Genomic DNA, 16,735 nt, shown 5'->3' on the forward strand with positions numbered 1-16,735 from the left:
CACGTGTTCTTCTTTGCCTTTTTTCTAAAATATTCTCTAGTTAGGATGGATTTGAATTTTCAGAAATCAACTTCAGATTGGCCTGATTCAAAAGATTTTATTTTATTTTTTGTTTTCTCATATCTCATTGGTACCTTTATTAATTCGTAAATCATTATCGAACCGAAAGAGGGGATTTTTTTCTTCCGAAAGATCATCTTTTTGAATTATTTTCAACTGTACTAATTAAATCCAATGACCTCTTTATAATTTCTTTTACCATTGAAGATATCCAAATTATTCAGAAAATATAAGGAATGATTCTGTAAGTTATTTATATACGAATCTTGTAAAATTGAGATTAAAAAATTAAAATAATACGATTACAACTCATTATCCTCTAATTAAATAATATTTTAATCTTAAATATAATTTATAGAGATGAACTTAAGAACAATACAATCTGATCAAATTGATATGTATTGAGAATCAAAATCCCACCCTTACAAATATATGAAAAAAAAATAATAATTTTCTTGTATATTTTTATATGAGACTTTAATTATAATTTTAATAATCTTTCCCTCAAAGTATCATACTTTAACCAAGGTCACTCCTTTCTACTATGATTAGACACATGTCCTCACATGTACTACTTGGAGCAACACATATCTCTAAAGTTTATCATGGATTTATTAGGAGCTTCCAATCATTATTCTTATAGTTCAGACCTCTTCGAGAGCCCCTACCATTATTCCTATGGTTCAAATCTCCTCTACTTCTTTCATTTTTTTCTGAGATTTCTTATATGACTCCATTTGGACTGACTTTGATATTATTTGTTGGACCGATAGAATTCATATATCTCCATAATGGTATGATGATATTGTATATTTTGGGTCTAAACTCTAATAGTTTTATTTTTAAATTATACCTAAAATGTCTCATACCAATGGAGATATCTTCCATCTTATAGAACTTAGACTTAAAGTAAACAATAATATATCATTGTGGATATATGTGGATTCCATAGGTCCAATAAGTGATATCAGAGCTATGGCCTAAACGGAGTCATGTGAGAAATCTCAAGAAAAAAAAATAGACAATATCATATTATTATGGATATATATAGATTCCATCGGTCCAATAAGTAATATCAGAGTCATAATCTAAATGGAATCACATGTGAGAAACCTCAAGAAAAAAAGAATAGTTAAGGGAAAGTCGGACCATGAGAATAATGACAAGGAGACTCCTATATAAAAACCATGATAAGCTCTCGAGACTCCAGATATCACGCATAAAGTGTGTCCAACCACGATGGAAAGAAGTGACCTCGATTAAAGTATAATGGTCATTTGTTTGAAAAGAGGATTATTGAGATTATAAATAAAATTCTACATTAAAAACATATGAAAAAGAATAAATATGGAAAAATTTCTTTCAGTGGATAGACAATCTTGATACGTTGGCTGCGAAGTAATGCATCGTTTATATATTTAAATTTATCTTAGTGGTCGGTAGAAAACTTCCGTGTAATCAGACCATTAATCCGTTTGAAAAATTAGATATCTAGATTAATAAAAAATAATAATAAGATTAGTCAATAATCGGTGAGTTTAGAAGAATAAACTCTATTGTTTTGTCACATTATTAAAACATGATCAGTGTGACAATATAAACAGATGCTTTCAAATCAGTGAAACCAAGAATAGTAATTGATATAGAAACTAAAGTAAATGGAATGGCAGAGTGTGTGGACTAGAATCGATCCATTTAAGGTCGAACCTAACCAGCTCGCATATCACTATATCCATGCGACAGATATGATTCATGATTTCAGCTGTGCTTGGATCCAGTCTATCTATTTTTGCATTTTCAACTATCCAGAACAGATTCGATACTCAGACCACGTTTCACCCAGTCGAGGTCGAACCATGTCTAACCCAGTCTGAGTCTGACCCATAGGCCGAGCAGCCCTGACTCACCTGTGAATCATGGCCAATCCACCAAATTAAACCTTACAACAGAATACTTACTTGCCGTTCACGTCTCCTGCTCTTTTATCTTTATCTCCGTAGTCCACAAATTTCCGGTCACCACATCAATCACGTCAATATTCCCACATTTTCCCTTCACTTCCTCTTTTTCCGCCGCCACCACCGCCGCCGCCGCCCCGCTCTTCATCCCCCACCCCTCCAATCCCTCGATTTCTCTCGCAGCAAGGAAATTTATTAGCGCGATGATGGAAAGCTATGCTTCCATGGCGGCGGCGGCGGCGCCGCCGTCGTCGTCCACTTCCTTGCCTTCCCCTCGTCAGCTATCCTTAGCTCCGGAGGCGTCGTTCCCCGGCCGCGCCGCCGCCTCGGAGGGCGAGCCAGCAAACAAGAAGAAGGAGAAGAAAGCGAGGAGGCACCGGTTCGCCTTCCAGACGCGGAGCCAGGTGGATATCCTCGACGACGGCTATCGCTGGCGCAAGTACGGCCAGAAAGCCGTCAAGAACAACAAGTTCCCCAGGTTCCAAATCGATCGATCTCCAACTTAATTTCCTTATTAAAAATCAAATTAAACGATGATAAATCACATCATCCTGAATCTCGATGCTCAAATTCTGACCGAGAGATCCAGATAACAGAAAATTAACCAGTGACAGCCAGAAACTGCGTGCAAAAATTAAAGAAGCTCAAAAATAGTTCATGCCTTCTTACTTTTCTAGCAGTATATTAAACTGGTTAAACATGAGAATTAGGAGGTGATTAACTGGGTCTAATATATATGCTGCATGCATGCATGGATCATGGATGGATGGATGCAGAAGCTACTACAGATGCACGCATCAAGGGTGCAACGTGAAGAAGCAGGTGCAGAGGCTGTCCAAGGACGAAGGCGTAGTGGTGACGACGTACGAGGGAGTGCACAGCCATCCCATCGGCAAACCCAACGATAACTTCGAGCACATACTCAAGCAAATGCAGATCTACGCCCAGTTCTAGCGAATCCAGTAATTAGTTTGTTAATTAATCATTCAATTACTGGATCGTCTACTTTCTTGTAAATAGAAAAGTTATAATCTAAAACATTAAGCTCCTCCAAGGTGCAGATATATAGATATTCTCTATTGTAGCTATGCTGTAAAATTTATGTGTCTCTGGATTAATTCTTGAGCTTCAGTTTATATGATTGTTTCGTAATCTTCTTACAAAGCAGGATTAGCTTTAGTTTCAAGCATATCTAATTTAATAAAACCACATGCATGCATCCTCAATTCATCTTCCTAAAATAAGGCTTAAATTCAGTAATAACTCAACTTCTTAAACAAGATTTGGTATAGATGTCTTCTGTTCTAAATTGGTGTTGAATAAGATGCATTAATTACTCTTTGCCTATAATAAATTTATGATGGAGAATATGTTTCTCTCCATAAGTATAGGGGAAGAAATTTTTATCTCCGGAGCATAGTTGAGTTGGTTACGATGAAATAAAATTTCGAATTTTGATGAAATCGAGATAATACCTTTCTCCGTCGTGACCAATTGTAATCTCTTCACAGATGGTCGTGAAACCGACTACGTGTCGTAGAAGAAAAAGAAAAGAAATTCTTTCCCTCTATAAATAAAAAATGTTTTTTATTAAAATATAATCATAAATTTAAAAATCATACTTATTATATATTTGCTACAAATTTGTATTGGGGAAGCATACTCTTTGAATTCTTATATTCATGATATTAAAATGAGCATATTTGACAAAGAGTATTATTTTTAGATTAATAACTGATTTGGGCACCTAATTTGGATAATTGCCCATCCAAAATGTCACTTCAGTTCGCTGAGATTTGTCTCCGTGGATCCCACCAGATACGCCGTTGATAAGTATGGTATTCGTTGGGTGCGACAAACATGGTACTGCAAACTGCAGATATTAGTATTTTATCAATTATTATTTTCCCCCAAATTATCCAATTCCTGACGCAGCCCTAATCGCCATCGTGCTCCCGGTGGACTCCTCTCCGGTTCGTCCCAATTTGCTCCATGGCGGATCGGAGCGCGGCGGCGGCGGCGAAGCCCATATGGATCAAGCAGGCGGAGGAGGCCAAAATCAAGAGCGAGGCCGAGAAGGCAGCCGCCGCCAAGGCCGCCTTCGAGGCCACCTTCAAAGCTCTCGAGAAGGCGAAGGACAAGGAGGAATCCGAGAGGGAGTCATCTGACAGCGATGCGGACGAGCCGGAGGATCTCGCGTCCAAACCGATTGGCCCGGTGGATCCCTCCAAGTGCATCGCGGCCGGTCCAGGGATCGCTGGAGGCACCGCCTGCGCGCCTTGCACCTTCACTATCGTGACGAAAGATTCCGACAGCCAGAAGGTCCCCGTTGGAGGAGCCCAACTAAAGGTAAAGATCTCGCCTGGTGTTGGAGTTGGGGGCTCAGATCAGGAAGGTATGGTCAAGGATCTGGGGGATGGGAGCTACGCCGTGACTTATGCTGTTCCCAAACGCGGCAACTACATGGTCCATGTTGATTGCAATGGAAATCCGATCATGGGAAGTCCGTTCCCGGTTTTCTTTAGTACCGGCACAGCAATTGGCACAACGAGCTTGCCGGCCGCGTCCCCTTACCCCAATATGGTCAATCAGTCAATGCCCAACATGCCAAATTATGCTGGGTCGGTGTCTGGTGCATTCCCTGGGCTGCTAGGCATGACAGCTGGTGTTTCATCAGGGTCCTCTTCAGGAGTGGTCTTGCAGGGCATTGGCGCATCGCTGGGGGAGATTTGCCGTGAATACTTGAATGGACAGTGTTCTAAAACAGAATGCAAGCTCAATCACCCACCACATAACCTATTGATGACTGCATTGTCAGCCGCTTCTACAATGGGAACATTGAGTCAGGCACCTATGGCACCCTCAGCAGCAGCTATGGCTGCTGCTCAAGCAATTGTTGCTGCTCGTATTCTTGGAGCTCATTCTGCCCAGATGCAGACCCAATCTTCTGGCCTTACTCCAGGTTTGCTTTTCATAGTATTCTATCACGATTGATGTTTTAAATTCAGTTTGTTGCTTTTGTTAGCCTCTCAACTAGAACTCAAGGGATAATTTGGGAGATAAATTTGCACCTGTGCATATTATAATTTAGATGGTCTAACTTCTTTACCTGTGTTCATTTGATTATAAATCTTCAAGAGAGTGTCTGACACTGACATTTTAGAATTATAGTGTCATAGAAGTGGAAAGTTGGCTCTCAGTAAATAATGCACGTCATGTTAGATATAAGTTACTTGCTCTGGCTGTTGGTTTTTGTTGTTACAATATGGACTTGCAAAGTACAAATGATCCAAAGTTAAATTATCAAACAAGTTGCAACATGGTGACGTTTGGTTGCTTGCAAATAAAAAACTATAGCCTACTGCAATTCAATTGCTTCAAATAGTCCATTTAATTATGTTACCTGATTACTTGTGATCTGTCAATGCAATTATAGTTGTTGTAATGATTGATACTGAGATTTCTTCATATTGACCTATGGAATTGCCTAGATTCTCTTGAAATTAGAAATTACAAATGAATCATCTGATGGTTCATGTCCATTCAAAAATACAGACCTTTGACTTTCTTTGGAAAAAAGTGTTGGCTCATCTCCTGTAATGATCATTATGCAGGCTCACTTGATGAGGCTACCAAAGCTGATGCTTTGAAGAAAACAATACAAATCAGTAACCTTAGTCCGCTTCTTACAGCCGACCTCCTTAAACATCTTTTTGGTTACTGTGGATCTGTTGTTGATTGTACCATCACAGAATCCAAAGGCTTTGCTTATATAGAATACTCTAAAGCAGAAGAAGCAACTGCAGCTTTGGCACTGAACAACGTGTTAGTAGGGGAACGCCCCTTGAAGGTTGAGATGGCAAACTCTCTGCCTTTGAAATCTTCCCTTGTAAATTCATCATTATCTTCAGTTATGCAGCAAGCTGTTGCCATGCAACAGATGCAATTTCGACAGGCTTTAAAGATGCAACAAGAAATGACTACACAACAGGCTGCTGCAAGAGTTGCTACTATGAAATCTGCAACAGAGATGGCATCAGCAAGGGCAGCTGAAATCAGTATGAAATTAAAAGCAGATGGTTTAGTAAATGATGTCCCAGAAGTCATGAAGTCAAGGTAGTAGATACTACTATTTTCTCTCTGCTCATATATGTTGTTGCTTTTGATTTTTTTATAGATATTTATACAAATCAGCTGACTGTGACTGTCAACTATTAAGATTTATATACATTATCTTTTTCTCTTCCTTGCAATGTTTCATAGCACTAGAATTGATCACTTTGACCTTTCTTTGGACTCTAACCATGATGACTCTCTCCTATAGTTTGAATCCTATATAATCTATCTGTATCCCTCTTGTCCATTCCATTTACCTAACAGTATATATATTTTTCTTAAAACAGGTCTCCATCTATTCACCGTCAATCCAAGTCTCGATCAAGATCACCCATCAAATACCGAAGAAGAAGGTATTCTTTCTCTCCTCCGGCTAGATATCACCGAGAACGAAGATCAAGATCACCAATTAGATCACACCATTCACGTCAAAATGAAAGAACATATAGAGATGGTCGAGATCTCTATAGTAGAAGAAGAGAAAGAGAAAGATCCCGTGATCATTATTCTAGCTCAAGGAGAAACAGAAGTAGGAGTTCAAGTCCTATGGAAAGAAAGCCATCCCGAGCTGAACATCGTTCACTCAAGCATCACAGAGAAGGCACTAGTTCCAAGGCAAAGAGGTCATCTCGAGCTGGTTCAAGATCGCCCAGGCATCAAAAGTCAAATGGATCTCCAGTGTCAAAACATTCTTCCTCCCATCGCAATAGGCATTCTAGATCTAGATCCATGGAGCGAAGACATCATTCAGATAAAAAGGATGCTAAAAGGAAAACTGAAAAGATGAAGCAAGATGATAGAACTCTGGACAGAGGCAATGAACCATTCATAGATGGAAAAAGGACAAGGGACTCCAAAGAAGATAAGGTTGCGTCATATTCAACTGCTAAGCAGAGGGCCCTGTCGCCTGAGGATGATATGCCATCAAAAGAAAGAGGTACTAATAAGCACAAAAGGTCTAGATTAAATGATATCGATTCTGAGAAAGCTGGCACAATGAATAGTGATGAGGGGATACCTGGGGAGGACTTGGATGCAATCAGAGATAAGAGATCTGCACATTTTGCAAATTCAAAACAGCATGGAAGAATGGAATCTGATGAGAATAATAAGCAGTCTGAAAATCAAGATTCAAGCAAGTCTATCAGTTCATGTCACAAGAAGCATGACAAAATAAATGTTGGTACAGTGGAGAAGGAAACTCTAACTATTGATTCCACATACTCAAGGGCTGATACAAAATCTTCATATCCTTTGAGTTCAAGTTCTTATGAAAGTGCACGATGTGCAGATGGTTTTCTCAAGTCTGAAGCAGATCAGAACAAAGTGGAAATGCATGAGGAACCTGTCTCTAGGAAATCTCAAATTTCTGATGGCATACAGAAGATGACTGATAATCTCTCTGGAACGGAGCCTTATAATTCAAGTGTTCTTTCAATTGAAGAGAAACTCCCAAAGGATTCTTCTGGAGATGGGAATTATCTAGATAGCACCTCCAGTGGAATGAATGAGGATTATAGTATTAATAATGTGACTTCTAAAGTAATAGTAGTTAATAAGGATCCTGATGGTGACACTGAGATCAAAGAGATGAAGCACCAAGTGCCAAAATTTGAGACATATTCCATAAAAAATGAGACTGCTGTGGAAGATCCAGCAAATGCAAATAATGCTGGTCGGATGCAAACAACTGATTTAGCTTTCAAATATCATCAAAATAGTGATCACAGATCAGTATACAATGTAGGTGATGTTTCACCAACCAGAGCAGACTTTACTGCTAGGAAGAATGATTATGCTATTTCATTCCCTGATGAACCAAAAAAGGATGGCTCTATTACTTATAGTCTGAAATCAGACTATCATAATATAAGTCATGGGTTATTAGACGTTGAAGAAACCAATCTTGTCAACTCCAGAATTATTAATTGCACTACTGATGGAGAGGATTTGGCTAACATTGATGATACTTCTATCACTGTTGATAATTCTGCCACCCATATCCCAAAGAAAGGTTTTGGAGGTTACAGTACAATTTACAAAGGTGTTTATGGTGCACAACAAAATGCTGTTGCGGAGAGCTCTGTCAGTGATCACATTTCTGCTGATAAGGTTTCAGACTTGTCCAATGAGATCTGGAAAATTGAAGATTCGTCTATTGTGGATACCCCAGCACACTCATCCTCACCATAGAACCTTTATCCTGGACCTCAAGAATTCTGCTGTGACTTCTTAGTACCCATTATTATTTTTCCTGATCCAGGAGTTTTATTTGCAGGAGAAGATGGTAGCTACTAGCATGCTTGGCAGAGATCTTTAGCTGTGGGCCTTTCCTGCATGATCTTCAAGATTTTTTTAACAGGACCAAACATGAAGCATTGAATGGAGTGAAATCTATGTTCTATTTTGAAGTTCTTGTTATGACACTTCCATTGCTTCAAATCAGCATGTGTTTTATCTTTGCAGGTGTTCAATTCCTGGAACACTGGCGCATATCGGGTAGGTGTCACCTAAATCAAGGATATTCTTATTCCTAGGTTTTATATTGTTCAGTGTAGCTAAGTGTGCTTATTGTATGACTATATTTCTTACTCCTAGATGGTAAATGATATTACTTAATGTCTTGATTATCTAAGTAGTGCTTGACTTGTATAACTACAACTTGTTTTGTTCTTTTACCATCAGCTGCAAGAGTCATGTGATTCAACTACATGCTGTCTGAATTTCTTAGAATTCTTAATATGTTTAGTCCTAGGACTCTGCTCTCTGAAAAAACATATAAAGAAAGAAATACAGGAATTTTGGTGCTGGAGATTACAACAAATAAATTGTATGTCCTTACTATTTGAGGTTGACACATGGATGTTATCCCATCTGAAAATTTTTAATTGGATATGCCATTTAAAGCATGTAGAGGTATTTTTGTGTGTGTAAGCCTCCCCCTATCTCTCTTACTTGCGATTCTATTTTAGTTCAGTCTGCATAGCTATAGGATTTATAAATCTTCTTTGTGCACGTCCATAACTTCTTTAGTTTCTATTATTTTTATCTATTAAAATAATATCTAAGATAGTTATTTTTTTTAATGTCATTTTTCATGATGATACACATCCATCCTAGCATTTATTTCTGTGAAATGTGTTAATTTTCAACTGTTCAACACTTTTGACTTGGAAGTATATTTAGTCTCGGCAGTCTTACAATTTTTTATGGTTTAATGAGAACCACATAAGACTTCAAAGGCTCTTTTCATTTTTACCACCTACTCTTTATCCTATAAAAGATGTCTTCATAAATATTTTCTTGTTAACTTCCAATTTAACTATCTAATCATTTTCTTTGTTTTAAACATACTTTATATATTTCAATTTTGGTAATATTGAGGCTTAACTTCGAAAGTTATTTCCACATTTGTTTCTTCTCTTAACTTTTTCAGTGATAGTGAAGAACTTTTTCTGTTGAGGTGGTGTATCAAGCTTGTCATAGTTTGAAGTTTTATGTTGATTTTGTATACTGTTGTATGTTGCCCTTTAATTTGCATCCAAAGTAATTCACGTTCCTTTTCTTTTTGTTATCTTTCTTTTTTCCTTTTTTTTCCTTCCATTTTCCCCCTTTTTTGGGCAACAGGAAGACTTGTTGATAGCCTGGCATGGATTAGTTGGATCAAAGGATTCCCGTCGGGGACAAGTTCAATGTTTGGTGGTCTAGCTACATGAAATAAAATCTCTCTTTTATTCTCCAGTTAAGTTATGCCCATTAGGATGGATTGGCTTCATGATAGGCCTTTCCTAAATTTCTTTTATATGAACAGAAATTGCGAAGGACCTCCAAATATGTGCAGGAGCAGAGAAGCTATCTAACTACTATGAAGGCATGCTCTTGTTTTCGTTGATGCAAAAAAAGGTTTGTTTTTCTAACTCTTGAATCACCAATTGTATTTTTTCCCTTGAATTGTTTTCCTTTTTCCCGGCTCTGATGTGTTTCATTCTGCACAACTTTATTTTCCTTTTCTGTTGTTGTTTTACTTATTTTCATGTTGATTTCTTGCTCTTGCCCCCACATAAATGATCTGGAGAACATAAATTAGCCTGTTCAATTGTTAATGTAGATCGTCATGGTTGTGTGTACAGCTTTCAGAAACTAAACGTGTTTGTTGGGTGCATACAGAAATTAAACACACGCGAGGCCTGTATTGTTGCTCATATTAATAATCCCTCATTCTTTTCTTTCCTTCCCTTTTGGTTTAATTTGGACCTCCCCCGGATGATTTAAGTCCTGCTAGCAGAGAAAGATGCTGATGCTTAACCAATTCTTCTCTTGAATGTTGTATGTAAGCTGCTCGACGTCCTCAGAATCGCTTCATGTTCTAGTTTAATTGGGCTATGGTATCAGCAGAGTGCGACTGTAAATGTTTGTTCCATATGAGATTCTCAGTAAAATGAATAAATTAGTTTAGTTTGTAGGGAAAATGAATTAAAATGGTTTAACGAAGCCTGGCTCAGCAGTCGATGTAATTGCGAATGACAAATTGATGAGTTTTTTTAGCAGTCGGAATTGAATTTTATTTGATATGTGAAACTTATAATTTTGTCAAATGGAACATTAAGCTCATCCATAGCATCAACTCTCAAAGGATTCTTCTCTTCGACGTATACACATGATTCGAAAATGTTTTCTAAGAAAGGATAGTCTCTCTCTCTCTCTCTCTCTCAGATATATATATATCTCTCTCTCTCTATATATATATATATATATATATAAAAGTGATATACTGCGTGATTCGTGTTATGCGACTCCGTGAGCGACATAGTCGATCCACCGCTGTTGTTGTTGCTCCCATTATGCCGTTCGGCCATCGTTGGTCGTTGGTTTGGGTGTGATCGATGCGTCGCTCGTCGGCGTTTCGGTTGGTGTCTGATTCCGGTTGGATTGTGGTTGGAATTTAGCGTAATTTAGTTGGAACGCGGTCGACAGTGGCGCGTGTCGGATTTCGATTTAATCGCGGTCAGATTCTGGCCAAATCATGGTCGGAAATTCGAGGAAGGCGGTGTGCGCCATTGCCAGCTCGCGTTTCCGATCAAATTGTGTCGGATTTCGACGCGCCGGTGAGCGGCGCGTCGATTGCGCTCGGGCCAGTGGCCGACGGTGGTCGGACGGACGCGGCGACAGCGGCGGGGGGTCGAGGTGAAACACTGTATATTCCCACATTTGGATAGTCAGATCTGGTGCGTGATAGACGGTGGATCCCGTGTCGCTGATGGGTGGGCAGAAAATCATCGTCCAGTATATCAAACTATATATATATATATATATATATATATATATATTCTCAAAAATCAAATTAATAATTTTTTTTCCTTCCATATACAAGTGGAAAATTAGCAAAAAGGGAAGGAAAAGAATATATTAAGTATTGGCTAACTAAAAGCGTTCTCCTTGACGTAGCTAAGGGCGTCCTTCCATCCGCTCAATATCGCGTCGGCGACCTGCGCCACCAACGCCGACACCGCTTCAGTCACCTGCGGCAGCGTCTCCGCCGCCCCTGCAAGCGACTCCCTCGTCTGCTCCAACACCCCTGCCGCGCCTGACGCCGCTAGCTGCACCGACCCTGTGACCGCGCTAGCGACGGCCTCGAACAGGGCTGACGCAACCGAGGCGACGACTTTGGCGAGGATGCCGAGAGCCTGCTCCAGCACCGAGCGGAGGAATTCGGCGACGAAGTCGAGGACGCCGGTGGAGACCTGCCGGGGAAGCGTGAGGAGCTGGACGACGGCGACCACCAAAAGCGCCACCGCCCGGAAGGCCACGAAGCAGAGCAGGCCGGCGAGGCTGCCGACGGCCCAGAAGACGAACTGGAGCAGGACGACGAGGAGCGCCATGAATTTATGATTAATTAATTACGATTTGAATATATATATCGTGGAAATGAAGCTAAGGAGATTGCTTGTTGAGGAAGGAGGGGAAGGAGTGTTTGCTTGCAAGGGAGGTGGCGCTCTGGGCTCTAGCAAATAAATCGACAAAACGAGTTGAAGTTGACCGAGTCGTCGTCTTTGCGTGGAAGCAGCGTTACTACCCATCCTCCATGGGATGAGGCCTGGCCTGAGGGATTGAATATGACTTCTGGAACCGAATGCGTGCGTGTCTTGTGACGTCACTAAAACGGTGCTAAAAATTGGAGATGAGAGTTCATAACTCGAAGGATGGTCCTATTGATGACGAAGACGAAATTTGATAGTAATTTTTTAGTCATATTCTGGAACGACTTCGTCAATAACATGCGTTTAGAAAGAATCTGTTGACTGGTAAAAGGAGGTTGGTGCATTGACTTCGATGGGTTTGCTCAAGGTCTTCGGACACTAGCAACCATGAAATGAGAAGGAAACAACCTGTGCGAACCCTGCAATTAAAGATGTTAGATGTCACTGTACAACGTCATCATGCACAGTTTGTTATCAGTAAATTGATCATATTCCATTGTTTAAGTCTCCATGCGGATTATTTGAGGAATTTGATAATGACGTGATTGTCGTATTAATTGGTACTGGTCTTAATTTAGTATCAGTGTTTGGTGAATCTCTGAAAAACTTCTTGCTTTGAAAACAAGCCGCATCAATTTTGTGTTTTCATTTCTAATAAACAAGATCGTGAAAATTTACATTGTAGACTATTTTGGGGGAAGAAAAAAAAAATGAAAACACTAACAGTTGAGCCAATCCGTCTTAATTCAGACAACCAAATCTAGTCGACTCCATTGATCAATTGTGTTGATGCAATTGACTTGATTGAGCTTAAATACTAATGAAATGTGTTGTTATATCAAATATACTATCTGGCCAAGTGACTAAAGATGAGTGAATTCAATAGAATAAACACTATTATTGCATTGAAATTGATTGGTTTTGTTTTCCCCATTCTTATGTGGTAAAAAACAGACAAAAATTTTAACATAAAATCTATCTTTCTTTATTAGATTGACCTTAGAATTTATTTAGTATGACTTTGATGCAAGCACCAGTCCTTATTGGCTTAATTTCTTTTGATTAGCTAAAATAAGCAACATTTTGACTAATCAACTGCCCTGAGTTTAACATTCGAACTAGTGTTTAGTGATTAACAAAAAAAGTTACATTTGAATTTAAGTTCAAATTTAATTTAATTTTCTTCTGTGAAATGTAGACATGCCGTGAGAATTACGCCCTTGTCAAAGTTTTATTTAATTTATCTCCATAATTTATTATTATAAATATAAAGATCATAAGAATAGGTAACACACTTATAATATTCTTTTCTAAAAAATGACACTTTTAGAGTAAAATAATCAAAATTCTTCTAAAAATTTTACCCTAGTGACTATACTATTAATTTATCAAATGAAAGAATTATACAATTACTATTCCAATGCCATGTGTAAATTTCAATCTAAGAAAGTAACAATGTTAATAATTAAGAAATGGAAAGACATTTGATTACATGAAATCCTAGAGGGGATTTTATAAAGAAGACAAATTACCAGAGGTAAGATAAAGTTTTACACCTTTTGCCATTTGGCCTAGCAAAATCGTTTGACTTTGTAAAAGTTAAGGTGAAATATAATTTTATCAAATTCAAGAGTGAAATGACAAAGAAAAAAATGATCAACTCTGGGAAAAGAAAAGTTTTCTCAGGCTTCAAACCTTCTTCTTAACTGACCAGCAGTAGCACTGCACAGAATCTGCAGTAGAACATGAACATTCTGCCTGCGTCTCTGCTGCTTGCCTTAAATCTTTATGAAGAATAATTTCAGCTGCTCAAACGACACTAGGAACAATTTCTATACCAATCATTAACAAGGACTTGAAACAATTTTGACTTCAATGCAGAAGTTTTTAATACACATACAGAATCATTACCTGTGCTGCTTGCTAAGGGCTGTCACTCCTGCAGCCACTGATCATTTGGCATCCCCTCCTGTAGGGGTTTGCAGCACCTGGGAGAGTGTGGAAGCTGTAGTAAGGCACTCCAGGCTTGGTGCAGGGCACCACATCTCCTTTAAGGGCCTCACAACTTATGTACTTTTCCCCTGTCATTGCCCACAGCAGAAATGAGCCACACTATAGTCTCAGAGGCCTAAAGAAATCAATTTGGGAAGAAGTTATCACAGTGGTGAATTTGGTGGGCTTCCAGCTATGCTTACATAGGTAAGTGAGCAATCATTATCTATATATTCAAGTAAAAACAAGGACCAATCTACCATGATCGAGTATCGTTATCTCGGCAGTATAACTACTCCCCTCTTTGGTGGCTCATTTCTGCTATAACTGTCCTAGATTACATTCTTAGATTGCAATCTGACTTCTCTTGCAATGATCTCACTTGGACATTGAATTTGAACCTTGTTGTGGCCATTCCCAATGCCTTTGGAGTGGATGTCGGATCCAATTCACTCAAATGTCAAAGATAATTTGATCGAAATCTAATCTCCTGCAGAGGCAGGGTCGAGGTTCTGATCCTCAATTTCTCAACCTCATCATTTTAGTGATCCTTTACAAAACCATGAAATAGGACAAGAAAAACAAGCCCTCAAGCTTCCTTACCTCATCTAGAGTTCTAATTTTCACACCAACCTTCGTACCTTAGGAATGACATCAGCTACATTGACCCAATGCCAACTTGTTGGTTCGATGATTTTGTTATCAACTTCTAGTCAATATCATCCTGGAAATGCACTGGATTGATAGATAAAGAGTACTAACTTGAGCTATCATATGAAAACACATCCGAGGAAAGATGATAGAACCATGCAAAAATAGTCAATGCCATGAAAATTCATAAGCAATCAAAGACTTGAAGAGACAGAATGCCTCGGAAACTTTTAAGGGGTTAAGGGATCACAATGATCCGCACAGGATGTTGATTATAATCACCAAATTTTTGAAACTTTTGAATCCAACCTCAAAGGCAGAAGGTTTGAGTCATTGACAGGTTGGAGTTAGGGAAGTCACTAACCTATACATCTGAGAAGATGCTGTAGTAATGGCTGTAGCTTAGTCAATTTATCTAAACCAATCTGAGGGAAAATCATATGCTTATCTATATACACACAGAGATACAGAAAAATCTAAGAAAAATGCAAAGAGCAATGAATAACAAAAGTTGAAGAAGCAGGGCTTATCATGATTGGCCAATAGAACATAGAGTAACCTACTTTTAGTAACACCACAGCATACCTTGAATTAAAAATGAAACATAACGACACTGAAAAGGAAAAGACAGAAAAATGTTTATTCCCATTAATATCATGCTACAGATAGGTTCGATATATCCAGCAAATTTTAATAAAGAAATAGTCAATTGAGCAACTGTACAAGTCTTGTTCAACTAGTCTTGTCAGCCATGTTATGGGGGGAAAAAATTAATAAACAGAAAACTCATAATAATCGTGTTAATTGTAGAACTCTTTCGAGTTATTACAACCATAAAACAAAAATAAAAAAACATGTCAAAGGTAAGAAAGCCATCATTCTTACTAAAAGAACGTATTACTATAGATTTTGTTTTCCCTTGCCTAAAAAGTTAGCAGTGGTAAATCTAAGGAGCATAGCAAAAAGTAATTTGCAACAGAGAAAAGGTAAACATAAAGTTAAAAATGAGAAAATCACATAAAAACTAAATAAACATTTTGATAAATAGGCAATCTAATAGACGTATTTGAGGATTAATGCAATTACCCTAAACATAAATTATCAATAAATTTAAAAGTCAAATATAACTTGTGCAACTTTTATGTATAAGATAATGATACATACAAAAGGGAAGAAAAAATTGATTGTGACCATCATAGTCAAGGATATGGAGTTCTAAAGTGCACTTTGCCTATTTATTTCTTTAATTTTAATAATTTGGTATGTGATTTTATTTTGTGCAAATCATGTTTTTTTGTTGTTGTTGTTGTTGTTTGGTATTGAATTTCTTTCATGCAAGCTGGGCTAGGTAGGGTAAAACTGATCAATAAGGCATTGGTTATGAGAACACCAATGCTTGTAATTTGAGATGGACAACTTATGAATAAAAAAAATGGCATTCTTCCTTGGATGGTTCACTGGGAGCAATGGCTTGGCTCTGCATTGTATTTGACAAAGTAGATGCAGCTCTGACAGCATCAAAGTGGAAAGCCACAAGATGTTAGTGACTATTTGTTCTCCAAAACATTAATTGGTTATTTGCTGGTAATTAGTTGTTAAACCTCTTAAAATAATATTGGTTCATGGATAGTCTTAGGCTGTCATTCTTAAATGTGTTGAATATTTATGTTGATGCTTTCTACACACTTCCACTATTAACTTGCTTAAATTCTCAAGGAAATCTGTTTCAGGTTCTCGCGCTTTCAGCTACTGAATCCCCTACACTAGTTGTTTTGCTAGTTGCCTATTAAAAGGCAAGTCCAATCGCGAATGTTTGCTAGTTGCCTATTAAAAGGCAAATCCAATCATGAATCAGAGTTTATACTGATTGATAGTCTGCTGCTACATTTTGATGGTATTCTTCATAATCTCCGACCTTTAAAATGTCTTTCTGTTCTGATGTATTGGCCGTTGGTTTGAACAGTTCTCTTTCAGTGTCTG

General features: G+C 38.2%; 2 protein-coding genes and 1 long non-coding RNA gene across 4 annotated transcripts; 2 read left to right on the forward strand and 1 right to left on the reverse strand.

The window, feature by feature from the left end:
- Window positions 1–2,068: 2,068 nt before the first annotated feature.
- LOC141834961 (putative WRKY transcription factor 75) lies at window positions 2,069–3,154 on the forward strand. The gene is made up of 2 exons (XM_074722365.1): window positions 2,069–2,496; window positions 2,795–3,154. Exons 1-2 carry the CDS (start codon window positions 2,222–2,224, stop codon window positions 2,970–2,972), a joined length of 453 nt encoding a protein of 150 aa, XP_074578466.1. The 5' UTR covers window positions 2,069–2,221; the 3' UTR covers window positions 2,973–3,154.
- An 833-nt stretch (window positions 3,155–3,987) lies between these two features.
- Window positions 3,988–10,644, forward strand: LOC141834799 (uncharacterized). 2 transcript variants are annotated; one of them, XR_012602349.1, is made up of 5 exons: window positions 3,988–4,980; window positions 5,633–6,134; window positions 6,422–8,633; window positions 9,762–9,875; window positions 9,946–10,644. XR_012602349.1 is itself a non-coding variant. In XM_074722168.1 (3 exons), exons 1-3 carry the CDS (start codon window positions 4,011–4,013, stop codon window positions 8,325–8,327), a joined length of 3,378 nt encoding a protein of 1,125 aa, XP_074578269.1. In that variant the 5' UTR covers window positions 3,988–4,010; the 3' UTR covers window positions 8,328–8,753. The 2 variants fall into 2 exon arrangements, 1 of the variants encoding a protein (XP_074578269.1); XM_074722168.1 differs by lacking the exons at window positions 9,762–9,875; window positions 9,946–10,644 and having other exon boundaries at window positions 6,422–8,753.
- A 2,996-nt stretch (window positions 10,645–13,640) lies between these two features.
- Window positions 13,641–14,187, reverse strand: LOC141834373 (uncharacterized). The gene is made up of 2 exons (XR_012602324.1): window positions 14,024–14,187; window positions 13,641–13,931 (listed from the first exon to the last, which is right to left on the reverse strand). It is a non-coding gene; the product is annotated as an uncharacterized LOC141834373 (long non-coding RNA).
- Window positions 14,188–16,735: the final 2,548 nt, after the last annotated feature.

The sequence above is a fragment of the Curcuma longa genome, chromosome 9, assembly GCF_044706935.1.
Source record: "Curcuma longa cultivar G26 ecotype Majalengka, Jawa Barat chromosome 9, ITB_CL_G26_1.1, whole genome shotgun sequence".
Classification (NCBI taxonomy): domain Eukaryota; kingdom Viridiplantae; phylum Streptophyta; class Magnoliopsida; order Zingiberales; family Zingiberaceae; genus Curcuma; species Curcuma longa.